General features: G+C 39.0%; 1 protein-coding gene across 27 annotated transcripts in view; it reads right to left on the bottom strand.

Moving 5' to 3' along the window:
* OXR1 (oxidation resistance 1) overlaps positions 1-19,237 on the bottom strand; it is a 492,548-nt gene that overhangs the window by 304,252 nt on the left and 169,059 nt on the right. Inside the window, exon 1 of one of the 27 annotated variants that reach the window (XM_081500400.1) lies at positions 12,256-12,402. The exons of 25 other annotated variants lie outside the window; for them this stretch is intronic. In XM_081500400.1, coding sequence (XP_081356526.1) covers positions 12,256-12,281 — 26 coding nt within the window. In that variant the 5' untranslated portion in view covers positions 12,282-12,402. Of the gene's footprint in view, positions 1-12,255; positions 12,403-19,237 lie in introns of those variants that run through there. One more of the 27 variants, XM_081500387.1, reaches the window with a different exon arrangement.

Genomic DNA, 19,237 nt, shown 5'->3' with positions numbered 1-19,237 from the left:
CAGAAAGAAAAACAACAATACAGTATACTAATGCATATATATGGAATTTGAAAGATGGTAACGATTAACCTATATGCGAGACAGAATAAGAGACACAGCATGGAACAATTTTATGGACTCTGAGGGAGAAGGTGAGGGTGGGACGTTCTGGGAGAATAGCATTGAAACATGTATATTATCATATGTGAAACAGAACACCATTCCATGTTCGATGCATGTGACAAGGGCTCAGGGTCGGGGCAATGGGATGATCCAGAAGGATGGGATGGGGAGGGAGGTGGGTGGGGGGTCCAGGAAGGGGAACACATGTAAACCCATGGCTGATTCATGTCAATGTATGGCAAAAACTATTACAATATTGTAAAGTAATTAGTCCCCAACTAAAATAAATAAATTTATAAAAAAAATAAAAATAAAAAAAATAAAAATTAAAAAAAAAAAAAAAAAAAAGACCCTGATGCTGGGAAAGATTGAAGGCGGGAGGAGAAGGGGATGACAGAGGATGAGATGGCTGGATGGCATCACCGACTCAATGGACATGAGTTTGGGCAAGCTCTGGGAGTTGGTGATGGACAGGGAAGCCTGGCATGCTGCCGTCCATGGGGTCACAAAGAGTTGGATACGACTGAGCAACTGAACTGAAGTGAAAGAGAACAGTTAATTATTTTTCCCAAGGTCACAAGTATACACGCACAAACACACTTAATATGCTCAATAATTTGATGCCACTCTCAGATATTTCATTTACAGAGTTAATACAAATTATCTCAGCTACTTTTTGGGATTTCTTTGGGAGGCACAGAGTATAGACATTCTGAGCTTCAGAGAACACAGAACAATGAAAGATGTTTAATCGGAGTTAGCGGCATAGTTTTTGCAAGACCGCTGGTGATTCCATGGTTCCAACTTAGTTTATGTCTCTGCAACAATCCTGGTCAGAGTATGTATGGGAGGAGGGGTTAAATTCCAAAGAGGGAAAAAGCGACAGCCCACAGGCCATCTGAAATCTCCGCCCGAAAGACAAGGGGTCAGGCCATCTGAGCAAATGTCCACAATACAAATATCATAGCATCTGCACCTGGGAAACACCTGAATTTCTTTGGGAATAATTTTGGCTGATCTGCTAGTCTCCTGTCTTAGGCCAGTGTGTGTGGCTAGCTCATTCTGAGCACAGAGAGATTCTGCCTTATGGAAAGTCTTTATCATAACAATTCACATTATCGAGAGCATATCCCAAACTCTGAAACTCCCAGCAGAGTGCATGCCTACTACCTAAAACGATGAGAATTTACACAAACTGTTTCACCAGCAATGGACATGATTTTACCCAGGCATGAGGCATAGACATTAGCCACTTTTAAAAGACTGCTTAAAGCCCCTTAGCTCCTATTAGAAATGCTTCTGAAACCAAGGCTGTTGGTGGCCCTACCACTTGACTTGGTACAACTGTTTACAAAATGCCAGGAAATGGCAGGTAGGTAACCATCTAGGTATACAGAATCCACCATGTTGTATTCCATGCAATTCCCAGATAATTGGAAGCAGAATACATAAAAAGATGATGATGGCATTTAATCCTGCACTTGGAAACTGATGGTGACAGTTCTTGAAGGACAGGGTAGCCTCAGAGAGTGTACTGGAAGTCTCTGTAAAGATTTCCAGGTATAAAGAGATTCTCAGTGATTCTTTGGGTCACTTTCAACTTGGAAAGACACTGATTCAGAGCACTGGTGTCAAAAGTAAATTTAAAGTAAACTGCAAGTGTCAGACTGCAATCTACAAGGCCAGGACCATCTCTGCCTTGTCAATCATTGCACAGTACTACTTTGCCACAAACAAGCACTCCTTCATTATAAAAGGAAGGGGAGTTCCTTGGTGGCTCAGACAGTAAAGAATCTGCCTTCAATGCAAGAGATCCAGGCTCGATCCTTGGGTTAGGAAGATCCCCTGGAGAAGGGCATGGCTACCCATTCCACTATTCGTACCTGGAGAATCCCATGGACAGAGGAGCCTGGTGGGCTACAGTCCATAGGGTCACAAAGAGTCGGACACGACTGAGCGACTAAACACATACACACAAACTATGAACAGCAGATACGCTAGGGGTTTTCTAAGAGATTGTCCCACCTTCTCCCTAGTGAAAGGCTCTGGTTTAGGACAGAAAGTGGTTCATTAATTACAGATGGGAACAGGAAGAGAGAAGACTACTCCTAAGAAGCACTGCCAGAAGCCCAAGGTATAGCAGTAAAAAAAGCAAGGAGGCTGAAAGAAGTGATTATCCTGCTCACGTGAGTCCCAGTGCCAAGCACACTGCCTGGCACACTGGAGGAATTTAGGACACGTGCAATCAATAAGTAGATGCTAATTAAGTAAATCCTAGTTTTGGAGGTGGAGAAAGACTGAAAATGTTGATGGAAACTGTCTAAGATATGATAATGATGCCAGTCAGATGTCTTACCACTTAATTAGAGGGCAATCTAATGATGCATTTTTATATAAAATGCTTATAAAAAATATAGCTGCAATTTACAGGAAGAATACATACACAGGCATCCGTTTATGTATGTGGTCTCGAATTCCTGAGTCTCCATTTATCTGCCATCCTGGCTGACATGGGACTCTGCTAGGAATCCAACCGAAAGAGGGGCTGGGCAGAGGGATTAAGTAGGTTTCAAAGGTAATCAAACAGCTGATTAATTTATTGTTATGGAGTTTATGATGGATAGATGTAAATACAAAAAAGAAATGCGGGTGAAATTGTGATGGGGAGGAAAAAGCAATAGCTCATAGATATAGATTCAAATTCTCTCTTTCCTTCAAGCTACAATGATGCTATTAAATAATTTCCAACATAATTATCCTGTCAATAGGAATAAAGCCAGACAATGGTGATAGATGTTTTCAAATTAAATTATTTGAGTATTTTTTCAAGTGCCCTTTTTATTGTGTAAATAACTCAATGCCTTTTTTTAAAGTAACTAATGTTTATTCTGCTTCTGCTGAATATATTAGAAGCCTAGAAAATCCTTAATGAAAAGCTGCTCAGAAAACAGCCACGCTGTTTCATAAGAGCAGGATCACATGACACGATGACTAGACTCAGAATCTTCAGAGGAAGGAAGAGTGGGTAAGGTATGGGGGACAATATCCATATTCTATTCCCAGTTACGGCTCCATCCTCTGGATGACCTAGGATGCAGCTGGTGCAGACGTCTTTCTACGTGCAGATGGTGACTCAGAATTGTTTTTTAAAAGTTTTATGTTTAATTCTATATCATAGATCATTTCCTCTGGAAAGCATATAATACAAAATGATCTTTTTTAGTTCTTTCTTCCATCTGTATTCCCAGTGAGAGCTATTAACTCCTCCTGTATATAGACTGATGTGAAATGGCATTATGTTTATAGAATTTCACAGTGAAAGGCTAATGATAAAAATATTCTAGAAAATACTTTTCAAAGTTTTTGAATTATAGGACTTAAGAGCTCTGACTTTTACAGCCCAGAAGAAAAAACAAATCCCTACTGGAATTTGGGAATTAGTCAAGGATTATCAAGAAAACACTAAATATATCTTCTGTGGTATCAGATTCAGTGGATCGGAATCTAAACCACATCTTAACAAGCTTCTGTGCCTATAAAAAGTCACCTAGAATCCAGGGAATGAGAAGCTGAGGCCCCATACTGCATTTCTATCCAGGATCCCATGTGACTGATACAGGCTGGACCAGACAATATTTTCAATAACACTGTTCTAGAAGGCTATCACCTGTTCCTTATTCAATATCTCTTTGAGTCATGTTACCATCTATTTAAAGAATGATTTATGGCTGACATTAGGGATTTGGACATAGATTCTTGGTTTTGACCCTTGTTAATGAAATGAGGAGACACCTTTAAAGAACCAGTCATTGGATCCTGGCTAATGTTTTTCTTTAATCAATCTACAATGTTCCAGCTGAGAATTTAAATTTGCTCTTAAAGGTTCTAAAATTGCTTCTAGTTGTCCTTTTTGAGACTCTGATCTCTGGTTAATTGTAGTGTAAAAGTTGTGAATGTGTAAATGATGTTTAGCAAATAGCGTGTACAATTTTGATGAAATGTACACAAACACTGGATTAGTGAGTTTTTGTTTGTTTTGTAAAATGCAGGTCTTGACCAATGCAGAACTTAGATATTCTATCTAAAGCAAAAATAACAAGTCCATTGTTGAATGATACTGGACTGAGGGAACCATTCATATAAGAGCAACAGGGAGAAGGCAATGGCACCCCACTCCAGTACTCTTGCCTGGAAAATCCCATGGACAGAAGAGCCTGGTAGGCTGCAGTCCATGGGGTCGCGAAGAGTCAGACACAACTGAGCAACTTCACTTTCACTTTTCACTTTCATGCATTGGAGAAGGAAATGGCAACCCACTCCAGTGTTCTTGCCTGGAGAATCCCAGGGACAGCGGAGCCTGGTGGGCTTCCATCTATGGGGTCGCACAGAGTCGGACATGACTGAAGCGACACAGCAGCAGCATCACAAGTCCTCCAAGGGAACAACATTCTCTCACTTCATACTACTCTACAGTCAACTAGAGGAATGAAATATGCCAAACTATATTTATTCAAGTTTCACTGAAAAATAACTGTGCACCAGCAGCAAGAGGACAAAGAAAAATACCATATGGTTGGTCTTTATCTTTCACCATGTAGTCACAAAAAGTGTGACAAGTTTTCAAATGAGTGTATACAAAAGTTCAGAGGGCACTGGAGAGGCAGAAACAAAGTCCATCTGGGGTAGTAAGGATGGCAGACTTGGAGATGGCATTTAAACTGGATCACGAAGAACCAGTGTTAGTTTGAGAACAGAGAAGTCAATTTCATGCTGAGTGAATAGGAATGAATGTGACAGCACAGAGTTGCAAAAGGATCTCCCATTGACAAAATCTCACAGTTTGGAGGAACAGTGTGTGGGACTGAGCGGTGGGGAGAGGAGACGGAAAGGGTAGGTTGGGAGCATTTTAATAATAGTATGCATTCAGCCCATGCTTGAGTCACTGAGTTCATCAATTGGGAGACACAATTTACAGTTTTAACCTTTTTTTATCTTTTCAGTTTTAACCTTTTAACCTCTGAAATCAGGATGCAGCTGGACAGGTGGCACTTACTATCTTGTCACTACCTATGATTGCACATAAACTTGCAAAGAGGGTGGAATAAAGTAACTCTTCTAAGTCATACTTTGTCATTAATACTCCTGATGAAACAGAGAACAATATTATGCGGAACAGAACACAAATGTCAATGACTCTGAGCGGGGAGAGAGATGCCAAAATGCCAGGCTTTCACTGTACAATTGTAAGAATCGCCTTGCGTATGTGCTCAGTCACTCAGTTGTGCTCAACTCTTTGGGAATCTTTGGACTATAGCCCACCAGATTCTCTGTCCATGAGATTCTCCAGGCAAGAATATGGAATGGGTTGCTGTTTTCTCCTCCAGGGGATCTTTCTAACCCAGGGGTCGAACCTGCATCTCCTGCATTGGTAGGCAGGTTCTTTACCACTGAGCCACCTGGGAAGCTCCTAAGTACCTAAGAATCACCTTAGCCCGTGTATTTTGGTGATTTATTCTTTGCTACCAGCTTCCCTCATAGCTCAGTTGGTAAAGAATCTGTCTGCAATGCAGGAGACCTGGGTTCAATCCTTGGGTTGGGAAGATCCCCTGGAGAAGGGAAAGGCTACCCACTCCAGTATTCTGGCCTGGAGAATTCCATGGACTGTATAGTCCATGGGGTCGCAAAGAGTCGGACACAACTGAGTGACTTTCACTTTCACTTTATGTACCAGAGTGATAGGTAATAAAAATCTGATTTTATCTGAAGTCTCAAAAATCTTTCAGGAGGAATAAAATAAAAATTCAAAGGCATGTAAGAAAGAAACAATTGTGCCATACTCGAATTTACAGATTTCTTTTCCCTTCAGTTCAGTTCAGTTGCTCAGTCGCATCCGACTCTTTGTGACCCCATGCACCACAGCACGCCAGGCCTCCCTGTCCATCATCAACTCCCGGAGTTCACCCAAACCCATGTCCACTGAGTCGGTGATGCCATCCAATCATCTCATAAATAAAGCTGTGTTTTGTGATCACTGACATCCTACAACAGCACGTGGATTATAGGGCATGCCAATCACTGTGCCAGGTGTTTGGGGTATAATGGGGAACAAAACACGATGTGTCCCAGATCTCACACTGCTGCCAGGCTACAGTCTTAGATGCTGGGCCTGGATTATGTATTATGATACGGTCTTCCTGGGGGGTTTAAGGATAGGAATGATCAGATATTATTATATTTTCAGGAAGTTAGCTCTCACGGTGAAATACAGGCTGCATGGCAGAGAAAGGGACTGATGATAGGACAGACTAGTTAGGAAGATCTTGAGATAGTTTGTGCAAGATATAATGAGGGCCTGAATGAAAGGCTGGACTAAGAAGAGGATTTAATCAACATGATTCGTACTCTCATAGTTCATGATTAAAGAAAACCAGCACACAATTCAAACTGCCTTCCCATGGATGGAAAACAGTCTAGCATTTGAGAGCTATTTGATCATCAAGCATATTGTCACTTTCAAAATGCTCCATATACTGTAGCCTTAAATCGCCCAGCATGGAGGGCAAGGCACCAGCTAAGCCCTGGGAATACAAAGAAGAATTGAGTCTTCCGAGGTGAAGGAGAGAGAGAGAGATGGAAAGGTGATGTGATTATGTGCAGTGATAGAGGAGCAAGTTCAGTTTGGGAGAGTTCAAACTGAACAGAACTGCGGCACTGCCTGGAAATGGAAGGACCTCCAAGGGGGAGCCACGTAGGACTAGATGCTTGAAGAAGTACAACAAAGTCACAGAGCGGAATAAGACAGGGCCCTCTGAGCAGAGATAAGCCTGTGCAAAAACACTGAGCTGAGAAAAACATGTTTGAAGCAATTTTCAAAATATGAATATGTATGGACAGGAGGGAGAGATTAGGGTGTATAAAACCCACAGAGCTTTATATCACATTAAAGGGTTTCAATTTAACCTTGGAGCACTGTGAACCCACTAAAGGATTACCTATATTTCAGTTTATGTTATTTCCATAGGCTTTCAAAAATTTTATCATTCTAAATTGGATTACACATAAAAACAAGTCCAAAAAGGGTTTTAACTATGTTTCAAAATAAACAATAAAAAGGGAAGAGACTGCTAATATGTCCCCATTAAAGTATGCAATTAATTTGAAATGCTTCTAAAATGGAAAAGCCAGGAGCAGTAAATTTTTGACCAGTTTAAAAGGACATGTCCAATATCAAGCAGAGAGAGTGGCTGTGTTTTCAGAATTATTCCACGATGTACTTGGATCATGTAATAGAAAGAAAAGGTGTCTGCAGATACTGAGTGGCCTAAAGATTACTGTTTGTAAAGATAACAAAATATGGAAACCTTTCCCTGTTAACTAAAAGTTTCTCTTTTATATTTCCATGTGCATGTGTGTGTTAAGTTGCTTCAGTCGTGTTCAACTTTTTGCGACCCCATGGACTGCCAGGCTCCTCTATCCATGGGACTCTCGAGGCAAGCGTACTGGAGTGGGTTGCCCTGCCCTCCTCCAGGGGATCTTCCCAACCCAGAGGTCAAACCACGTCTCTTATGTCTCCTGCATTGGCAGGCGGGTTCTTGACCACTAGCGACATGTGAGAAGCAGATATACATATACATATATGTGTATATGTAAATATAAGTAGTATATAAATATGTATATATAAATGAATGATTAACATCAACATTCTGCTTTGCTGTCATGTTTATAGAGTAACTTTAAAATGCTGCTGTCTTTGAGTTCAGACTTACATGCATTTCACAGATTTAAGAACCCACAAAAGAATAAGAAATTCAGCTAATGTCACGCTTCTCCTTTGGATATTAGTGGGGTGCAGCACCCATCTTCTACCATTTTAAAATAACCATTGAAGAAGAAGCCATGTCTTTTTCCTGTGTCTTTCATTATACACATGACCCTACTAGAAAGAAACCAAATGCAGATGGAGTCAGGAGCTAGACCACTGGTCTGTGTTACACATTAAATGTTTGAAATACTTGCCAGACTCTGGGACCCCAAACTGAGTACATAGCAGGCATTTAGTCAAGCATTCTCTCTTCCCCCCAATCATCTCATGGCCTCATGTTTTTAACACTGCACTGTGTGAGGCACATAGCAGCCTTCCTGATGTGATAGCATATTAATATTTGCACATTTAACTCTGAGTTTTACTCACTAACCAGTAAAATCTGGAGAGCAAGAACTGTGTTTTACTCATTTTTGAATCTTCTAACAAAAAGTAAAATGCCTTGCAAAAAATAAAAGCTAAAGAAATCTATGTTGAATTATATTGCAGATACACGTACAATATTTAAATTTTTTTACTGCTAGTCTCAATAGAGATGAGCATTTCTGGAAAACAATTAAAAATTTATACTAAATTCTGTCCCTTTGTGCTATTTTTAAATCATTAATATTCCAACCAGTGTACTTCAGCATCATCAAAACCAATATATAACAAACAAAAAGAAAAAAAATTCTATCAAAAAACAATCATATAAATTGCTTTGAAATGGCACTGGCTTTGAAGGAACTGACTATACACAAAATGTCAAAATTATAAGAACAAATCCTTTATTCTGAATAGTGTATATTTAAAGAACAACTACCATGATGCATTTTCTGGATAAGTTTTTGTCTCCAAGTGGGTAGAATTCATATGTATGAATAATATATATATTAGAGCCAGGATATATACTTGTAAGATTTCCATTAGCATGCACTCAGATGGAGTCCTAGATTCCAGATGGTCTAGAACAGAACGTTCAGAGTTATCTACGTTAAAACTCCCATTTCAGATGACTGTGTTCTTGTCATCACCTCCAAAGCATATATGTATTTTCTGCACTAAACCTTGAGAAATAAACATAATGTAAAATCTCTCTCAGACATTTAAGATGAGAACAGAGTCAGGCTCCACATCGCTAACTCTGATGGATTCCACAAGAGCACAAAGACTGTGTTACAGTCTCTCTTGTTTCCCAACCTGTGATGGGGACAGAACTGAAAATCACTGTTTGCTTCTTTACAAAATACTGCCAGATAAGCAAACCTGCTTCAGTTCCAGAAGCAGGAAAAGTCAAGCAAATGAATTGACGAGCTGCTTGTTCTTAAGAAATAAGAAAAATGAGGAATTATTTTTCTGAGGCACAAAAAGGAAGCACCAAGCATTGTAGAAGATTTACTTTGTTTTCAAACTCAAAGAGGAAAAAAAAAAATCTCTTTCAGGGCTCCATAAAATAGAAACACAAAAGCATTTAAGGGATAATTCTCCTATGTACCTGGGTGGCTAAAAGATGCCTGTTTCATTCTACAGGAAATAAGATTGGGGCCACTGGAGACATGGAACTCAATGGGTTGTACATAGTGAACTGCTGTTCACTCAGCCATGGAAAGCATATCCTTATGGAGAATATCCCAGATGATGTATTTCAGAGCTGCCTGTACCTCTTTATTGTTTTTATTGCTTTTGTTTTGCTTTTCAATCCAAAATTTAGACTTTAATGACTAAACATTTTCACTTCTCCCATCAGCAAAAATTTAATAGATATAGACATTTCAATTTTCCCATGTCCTAAGTCTTTTTCAGTTTGCTTCAAAGAATCTAAACTAAGATACTACTTAGAGACAAAGATGATGAGATCAATTATAGTCCTTAAAGTGATGGGGAGTATTTTAAAAAGTGTGTACTTGGGATATAGTCAGGCATAAGTTCGATCAAGTAATCACTAAGAAATTGCAGTATTATAAAAAATATCCTCATAATCAAATCTTAGCTTTGGTTAAAGTAACTGGTTCATCTCATTCTTTCTGTCAAGTGTCTAATTTAAATACTTAGGCAATTGATCATTCACCTATCTGAACATCCATCATAATATGAATAAATCATGGTTCGTTCATCACATGAAATATTATGCACCACTGTAAACCCTAGCCAAAACTACTGGTGTGAAGCATTACTCTACCATGACATGTAATTGGGTGAAATATCAAACAGGATGTTTTTATGTCTGTTTAAAAACATGCAGGGCTTCCCTCCTAGCTCAGTTGGTAAAGAATCCGCCTGTAATGCAGGAGACCCTGGTTTGATTCCTGGGTCAGGAAGATCCCCTGGAGAAGGGATAGGCTACCCACTCAAATATTCTTGGGCTTCCCTTGTGGCTCAGCTGGTAAAGAATCCGCCTGCAATGCAGGAGACCTGGGTTCGATCCCTGGGTCGGGAATATCCCCTGGAGAAGGGAAAGGCTACCCACTCCAGTATTCTGGCCTGGTGAATTCCATGGACTGTATAGTCCAGGGGGTCGCAAAGAGTTGGACACGGCTGAGTGACCTTCACTTCACTTACTTAAAATCATGCATGCATGTGGGAGAGTACACATGTGTTTGTTGTTTAAGGATGAAGAAAATTGCAGCCTCTCCACTATCAGGAGAGTAGGTTCAGAAAGGGGATGAGGCAGAATTTTTTCTTTGTGCTTTTGATTTGTATCCATAAGCACATATTTTATAATTGAAATATTATGAAGAAAGTATCAGTGGAACTTTAAAAACTTAATCTTGAATTGGATTTGTTTTAATTTTTTAAAAATCTACTACCAAGCTACTATGGACTCTATTCCCTTCATTAGTAAATGTGCAATGCTGAGAAATTTATTTACTTTTTACATTTAGTATCCTAATAAGTACAATAGGAATGATAACAATACCAATTTCACAGGAGTGGTTGTGATAATTGTGTTAATATATGTAAGGCATACAGAATAGTGGTCCATATTAAATAATAAACATCTTCTAATGAAAGTGGTGGTACCTCTGAGGCCAGTTCTAAAGAAATAATTTGTCAAAGTTTCTGAATAACTCTACTGGTTTTGCGACTAAAACATATTCTATGTAGCTGTCTGCTTTTGCCTCAGAACTCTGGATGGTTTTCCTCATTTAAATATTGATGGAAGGAAGGCAAGAAGAACTGCAGGTTTTTCTCATTATTAAACGAAGTGTCAAATTGGTCAAAAAGGAAACATCTGTTGAAACAGGTTGACTCTTATTTAGGAAATTTCAACCCCTAAAGTATTTCTATAATGCAGGAAAACACCTATATATTTTTAATTATGTTTCCAGATAATTGTGGTTTTCTTGCTTCCCAGATATAAATTCATGGTCAACTTTATCAAACCAGGTGGCAAAGGGCTAATTAAGTAATCTGGTTAAATACTCAAGTTTCAAAAATTATGTTTTTTCCCACTTACCCCATCTGTAAACTCCACATCAGAAGGAAAAAACAGCTTTAATTATGTAAAGTAATATAATTTTGATATTCAAATGACATTAAAAACTACTAATTCTGTAGTCCACATTGTACTGAAACAAAGAAAACGAAAACATAACCTTATAGATAAAAAAGGGATTAGTAAGTAAAGGGAGTTTATTTCTTGGGGTGAAAGATGAGTTTCTATACCTTTGCTATGTCATATGTTCTAAAAGATCACACAAGCATCTACCATTGCCCATAAACAACTGAAAACTGAAAATATCCAACAGATATTTGGATGCTAGACCAATACCACTGCTAGTTTAAAAGACAAAGTGCTTGAAAAATTATCATTCTAAGAAAAACACCAGTTTTTCATGACTCATTTTCTCAAGTAATTATTTTAGAATGATTTAAATAATGTATCAAGCTAAATACAACATGCTAAAATATAAAATAAATGCTTAGATACTTTTATGGAGAACAAAAAGTCTGATTATCTCCCCATATCGTTGAAAATCGTTTAACCCACCCATAAGAGGTGCTAGTCAATGACAGGGAGTACTGGGGTGAAATAAGAAAAATACTGTTCAAAAATTACAAAGCACCATGGCTTTGAAAGGGATCAGAAGTAATTAATACAGCAAACCAAGCATGTCAGAAGGTTTCTCCTTTCTTTAATACCTATGCCTTTAGCTGCCTGCCTTGTTCATGGTCCCATTTTGCTAGAAAACAAACGGTAACAGAAATCCATCTGTTTGGTCTCATAAACACAGAGATTTGATTTTCCACTTGCACAGAAATCAGAGATCTATTTGCTAATGAAGTAGGAAACGTTTTCTTCATAAAAACAGAGGAAGTGACAACAGATGGAGTTGGTAGATCCCACCTACCCTGGGCTGTTTTTGTCCTTCGTCATTTCTGTGCAGGCGAGCAGGCAACCTTAGAGCTGAGTGGGAGCCCAGGCGGATCTGACGGGCATTGCGTTACCTGTGAGCCTGGTACTTGGTGTCGCGCATGCTCCGCCCACACCTCCACCAGGGGCCCGGCTGTAGGGGGAGGGGCCGGCGTGCAGAAAAACATCCGAGGAAAAAGGAGACCCTAAATTCCCCACAGCAAGCTGTTATCCCCTAAAGAACACGCCATTGTGAGTACAAAGAAGGCGGGTGTTATAAACGGAATTGCTTTTCGATTATGTATGTGAGAAATATGTTTCCATAAGTGTATTTTTCTTTATGGCATATCATTTAAACTACACAGTAAGATGTGTTAGTAAATGGTAGGTAGTACTCAGGTGAAATTTCCTGGTAGCACACAAAACAGACAAGCATTTTAGAGACAGTGTCCATATCAGACTTTTAATCTTCAGAAAACTCAATAATATTGAGGCGGACACAGCTCTCACTAAAATTCATTGTGTTCTTACCACGTGCTAGGCATTGTGGTACGTATTGTCTTACCACACAGTGGTGCCCCTGAAGTATTACTCACCCTCACAGTGGTGCCCAGGAAGTAGCTACTATTCATATTTCCACTGAACAGACAAAAGAATGGGGAATTGGAAAAGTTGTGGAATTTGCTCAGGGTCAAATCGCTAGTTAATGGCAGACATGGGATTTGAACTCTGTCCTTTAAGACTCCAAACACTGACCCGTTGACCACTTTATCCGCTTTCCCTCACTTTATTACATAACTTTAGGTAAAGTCCTCCATACTAGCAGAATATTCTTCCTAAATATTAAAAAAGAAATACTTAGGTAAGGTAGATTTTGTAACTTAATGTGCAGTATTACCAGAGATAAGCCTCAGTTACTGACAAATTAATACCCTCAAAAAGTTTTAAATGCCTTCAAAGAAACATTTAACTTTTAATTTATTTTCAAAATCTTGGATGATGATGATAAGATATTAAAAACCTGTAAACACAGTCCTTAGGTGTAAATTACCTAGCATCCTAATAAACAGAAGGAGCAGAAAGAGTCAAACATATGTCGTTTAAAGGATATGTTGGGGATGGGATAAAAGCTTAGACTGCTTCTACCAGAGATCATTGTAAAAATTCAATTTTTAAATGGAGAAGCTCCCTGTGGATTCAGAGAAGCCAGGAAATAAGAAAGCCCCAGGGCATTGCCACACCTTGACTTGTGAAGAGAAGCAGAAATGAGTTATACCAGCTTCCTCAGATGACAAAGCAATCTGTTAAGGAGCTGCATTTGGATACACGAAGGCGTCCACCTTGCCAATTTCTAGAGGGAAACAGTGAAGGGGAGGTGAGCCACCTCTCATCACACGCATACGTTTTTTCACTCATATCCACCTGCTTGGGCTAGAGAAGAAGACTGTCACAAAGTCAACCTCCATTTCATAGCCAAGAAAGAAAAGGTTCTGCCTGGTTCTCTCTGCACACAGTAGGGTTTAAAAATGTGCTAAGACTGTGGTCTTGTCAATCCTTCTGTTCAGTAGCGCTCATGCTCCAGGAGAAATTAAGGCCAACTTGCTTTTAAGGTAGAACTAAACCAGGCCCAACGACAACAAAATCTGTTTTTGCTACTCTTCTTCAAGAGGAGCTAGATTTTTGTTGCACTTTTAGAGAAATAGTAAGATATGACTTGCCACAGGTAGAAATTCTTCCCCAGCCTTTGCAATCTGAATAGTGCTAAGCTGTGAGCTAATCAGTATGTGTATCTTTTCTTTCTGTCCCTAATATTTTACTCAGGTAAGACCTAATTAAGTGGACATGTAGAGTAAATTAAAAGGCAAAGAAAGGCAACACATGCATAGCCCTAGCTCCTTGGGAAGAGTCTAAAAGGAATAAATTCAGAAAGCCAGTGGTTTAGGACCCCTAAATTTAAAAGCAAATATCAGGAAATAGAACAAAAACAAAAAGCTAAAAGAATAAATAAATATATACATATAAATACATTTTGGAAAAACAGATGTCTTCTGAGTATTAACAACAGTAAAAGCAACAATGCAACTATCATTTTTCCATTATTTTGCTCCAGGTAGAGTTCTAAGCAACTTTCATGCATTATCTCATTTAATCATCCCAGTGACAGTGAGGATGGGATTCCTATTAAACCCAATTCATATGTTGGTGGGGACTGAGGCACAGAGATGTAACTGGCCCAAGGTCACATGGCTGGTAAGTTAAGGGCACCAGAGCAGTGATCTAATTCTATACCCATCAGATAAGCAATAGGGCTTGAACCAACATGCTTATCCCTGGCCCTTTATCTTAAACATGCTACTGTCATTCACTAAATCCTAACTGTGGGCTAGGAACTAAGTACTTAATTAATATAATTTGATTTAATATTTAGAGCAGCATTACTCTCATGCCCACTTTTTATAGATGACAAAACAGAATCTTAGAGTAGTTAAATAATTTGCCCAGCTACAAAACAGCAGACCCAGGCTTAGAATCCAAGGTTGGTGACTCCAAAGCCCTTACACTTTGTTCCTGTAAATACTTTGATGTAAATCTGTAAATACTGTGTTGACTTCCTGAAACTCTACTACTCAGGCAGCACTGGTTCAGACAATGTAGTATATAGACAGGCATCTATTTTGGAATGAGAAAGTCCTGAGTTTGATTCTGCTTTTTGTGGTCTATGGGCCCAGGACAAGTTAGTTAATCTGAATGATCTTCCTTTGAAATGAGGATAAAAAAAATCCAACTTTATATGGCAGCCCCAAAAAAGAGTAGGTGCTCAATAAGTATGTGTTTTCCCACCCAATTCTCCAATATTTTGAAATTAGTGACCAGGCTTTAGAATAAAGATATCTGGAGCTTCCTTACAACTTGGAATTGAGAACTGGTGAAAAATGGGATTCATAATCCCAGTTCCTATCTGGTCAAGTTAAATAGTGCTGTTCAATAGCCATATAACATAAGCCATAGAAGTCACATCAAAATAACTAATTTAAATAATATTTTATTTTACCCAGTGTACCCAAAATATCATCATATAATTTCAACAGGTGGTCAGTATAAAAATTATTGATGTATTTTGCATTCTGTTTTTGCACATTGAATCAATGTGTATTTTTCAATTACAACACATGTTGATATGTACTAGTGGCTCCTATAATGGACAACATTTTAATATGTGAATGTTATGGTCATTTCTCTGTTTGTGAGAGATCTTTTCCAATCTCTTCTTTCCTTATTTAGTCCACTCTGGATTTAGATGTAATTGCTCAACAATATGGTCCTTGTATACCTCCCTTGACCTCCTACATTTACCTTTATGCTGATATTCATGGAATTAATTAGATTTACCCATATTGCAAAGTATGTGTGGACAGTCCCTAACATCTGAACTGCTCATCAGAAGTTAAATCCCTGAATTACTTGTCCTGTTCACATGACACACTGTATATGCTGCTTTGTATATCTTTCTCTCTGACTGTATCTCTCCAGGTAGACTATAAGCCCCTTAGAGCTTTTCTAGATATCTCTACAGTCCCCTCTTCTAGCACTGTGTCATGTACCTGTTAGACAATGCACTTTAGGGAATGACGACAGATTCCCTCGAAGAACTATCTTCTGGGTTTCACCATATCTACCACAGCACTTTGCCACAGACTCTCAATTCATTTTTGTCTGAGTGAATGAATTTTGATTCACTGGCTAATTTGAAAAGCTCTACTGTCCCCAGTGTGAAAATACAGCCAATAATGAGATTATCTAAGAGGCTTGTAGGAGGATCATCTTAGAAAGTTAGGAACTAATTTGTTATCCTTCACTCACAGAGAGGATTTATCAAATTGGGATCATCACCCTGGCTTCCTGATTCCTCATCCTGTACTCTTTCCACTGGGTTACATTATTTATTTCTGTGCACATTTTTCTACTTAATTTCTCCCAAGGGGAGAGTATTGTCCTCAAAGTGGGAGGTCAAAAACACTGAAATAAAGATTGTTGAAATGCTGATAAAGACTGTGTTTGGGGAAAAGATAGAAAATAGTAGTGCATTCTTAAAATGAAAGGTGAGGAGAAAGTCCATTTTATGCCAAATATCCTTTATTTTCAAGATGTAAACAGGGACATTTTATTCAATGCAAAATTCTGCCATGAAATTAGATACTAAATCATTGCATTTTTAAACCTTGACTTCAGAGAATCTATAGCTTCTAGAAATAGTATTTCTCTGTATGTTGACAGACGTATTTTAAGAGATATATCACAAGCAGGCTGGTGCTTCTAAAGGTCATTTCCTTAACAAAGGGGCATTTTTTTTCCCACAAAAGTACAGGAGATTTTGAAATTATCTGACAATAGATTTTTAAAGACAGTTATCCAGAGATGAAGATCATTGTAAAGGGTAAGAGATAGTGCTTTGAAGGCTTATAGGTATGAATTTGAGACCTGCCTATGCCCCTTACTGCTCCTGGATGGACAGATGTTATTTTGTTGTTTTTCTCACTCCATGGCCATCTCCCCTTTTTTGAGGTGAAGGTACAATGGACTGCTTCACTTCTCTTTGTGGGCTTTGTGTTGTGTTGAGCCCACTTCCCTGCCCCAGGGGAGAGCTGGGGATTCAGATTTAGGCAAACAAGGAAAATGATATTCAGTTCCAGCAATGTGCAGGAAGTTCAGGGAAAGAGGCATGGCTGGTCTGCTAAGGACTGGTAAGCAGAGAGGGTGTGAGCCTTCAGCAGTTGGCAGCCATTCAGCCCCCTCAACAGGAAAGGCTGTGTGTGCAAGTAGCTGACAGAGAGGAAGCACGGCCAAGACTTGGAGAGAGGGAGGTTACATATTTTGAGCTCTACCATAATGGAAGCCAGTCCTGACCCTTGGCTTTACATGAATTATCAACAACTATGTTTTCTCTCTCTTGAAATTGTTACGCGCATGATGAAACAGTAACTTATGGAACTTCTCTCAACCTCTTATTTTTTAGTGATAAAATACCCATTTTATCAGTCTTTGGGGAGGAGTTAATTGAGATTATATTCATGCAGTTCCTGAAATAGAGTGGGATGCAAACAGTCAATGGTGCTATTTTTATTTTAAAAGCAGTGGAGAGTGAGGTGGTTGAGAATGTGAGCTCTTGAGCCAAAGAGATTATGTTTGAAAGCTGGAAGTGCTGCTCACCTGCAGGGCAAATTTGAGCAAGACTACCGGACTTCTCAGTTCCAGTTTCCAAATTTATCAACTGGGAATAATAGTATGCATTTGAGAGAAATACCATACCATTTAGAAATAGCATATGTGAGGGCCTAGCTAACTGCCTGGCACTTGACCAGCAGCCATGAAACGGTGGCTACTTGTTTTGTTATTACCAATTTCAGTGATTATGATTTCGTATCTAATATATTTTATGTCAAAAGCATTCTAAATAGTATCTGTTTAAGTTTTTAGCCAGAAAGTCATGATTATTTTTAATCTTTCTTTGGAGAGAAAAAGAAACTATGTCATGTGCATTTCAAAAAAGTGAATGTGATCTTAAACAGTGAAAATGAATGTGACATCCAAAATAAACAAAGTAAAGCATCCATCTGACTGATTCTGTAGCTCAAGTTTAGGTGTCCACAGGATGTGGCTGGTCACGTAGATACACGTAATGGCATCCCACAGAGCAGTCAGGAATCAGAGCACTGAAGGTGAGAAAATGTATCACATGGAAACTGGCTGTCATATCTGGGGCTGCTGAGTGTAGGGAAGTCTGAGGGGATTGGATGGGGGCACATATCTTAATGGCTAAGAGAAGATGGTTCCCAAGGACCAGGCAGCAAAGTGAAAGCACAGGGAGATAGCTTCCATTGTTTGGAGTCAAAATGTTTCCACTTTCCATAGCTTTATGATCACCCCTGAGTCCTCCACATCCTACCTATAGACATAGTACTAGCTTTCCATCTGGGACATCAAGTCATACCCACAAGTCCCCAAAGTGCTTGCAGTCACACAAACATACATGAATAATTCAGGACTTTATAAATGATTAAGCAGATGTACTGGTATTTATCAGCAGCAGGGACTTTCCTTTCACAGTATCACAAATCCTCAATGATTGAGAGTAATTAGGGAGAGGACCTGAATGAATAACTGACAAGCCCAGATTAGTAAGTCATTTCATAGTTTTCTACATTTAAGTAGACTCTGTAAATAGCAATAAAGTCAGCAAGTAAGATGTCCTTGTCAAAAGAAGCCCTTCAGGTTCTTCAGAGTAAACTGTAGATAAATATCATTTGCAATGAGAATATTATTTACAGGCAAATGGGAAGTCATACACTAGAACCATTGTCTTTTTTTCCTGAAATTTCTAGGTCCAATCAGTCATTTATGCCCTACTGCCAAATAAATATTAAATATGGTTGCTGTTCCCCATCTCCAATACTATCGCCCTACTAAAATACAGAAATTTATGGCATAAACATATATAAAGATACAGCATGTACATATTGTGCTTAGTTGCTCAGTTGTGTCCAACTCTTTGCAACCCCATGTACTGTAGCCCACTAGGCTCCTCTGTCCATGGAATTCTCCAGGCAACAATACTGGAGTGGGTAGTCATTCCCTTCTCCAGGAGATCTTCCTGACCCAGGGATTGAACCCAGGTCTCCTGTGTTGCCAGCAGATTCTTTACCATCTGAGCCACCAGGGAAACTCAGCATATACATATATATGTACACAATAACTGCTATGTATAATATTGCATTATTATTGTTAATCATATTGAAAGGCGGCAGGGCCACCCCTGGGTATGTCACACAAGCGAATTCTGTACAAACAGACCTTGTAAAAGTCAACCTTATCTTATCTTGGCCTCCCTGTATATTTTAGGTGCTTTACCACGATAGACTCTTCGTTCAACCTGGCATAAAGCATTTAGGTTTTGCCACTTCTTTGGGTCTCCACATTTCCTC

Source organism: Giraffa tippelskirchi, chromosome 6 (genome assembly GCF_054371585.1).
Source record: "Giraffa tippelskirchi isolate mGirTip1 chromosome 6, T2T-mGirTip1v1.2.pri, whole genome shotgun sequence".
Taxonomy (NCBI): domain Eukaryota; kingdom Metazoa; phylum Chordata; class Mammalia; order Artiodactyla; family Giraffidae; genus Giraffa; species Giraffa tippelskirchi.
Note: the sequence above shows the minus strand (reverse complement) of the source record. Positions and strands in the feature narration are given on the sequence as shown.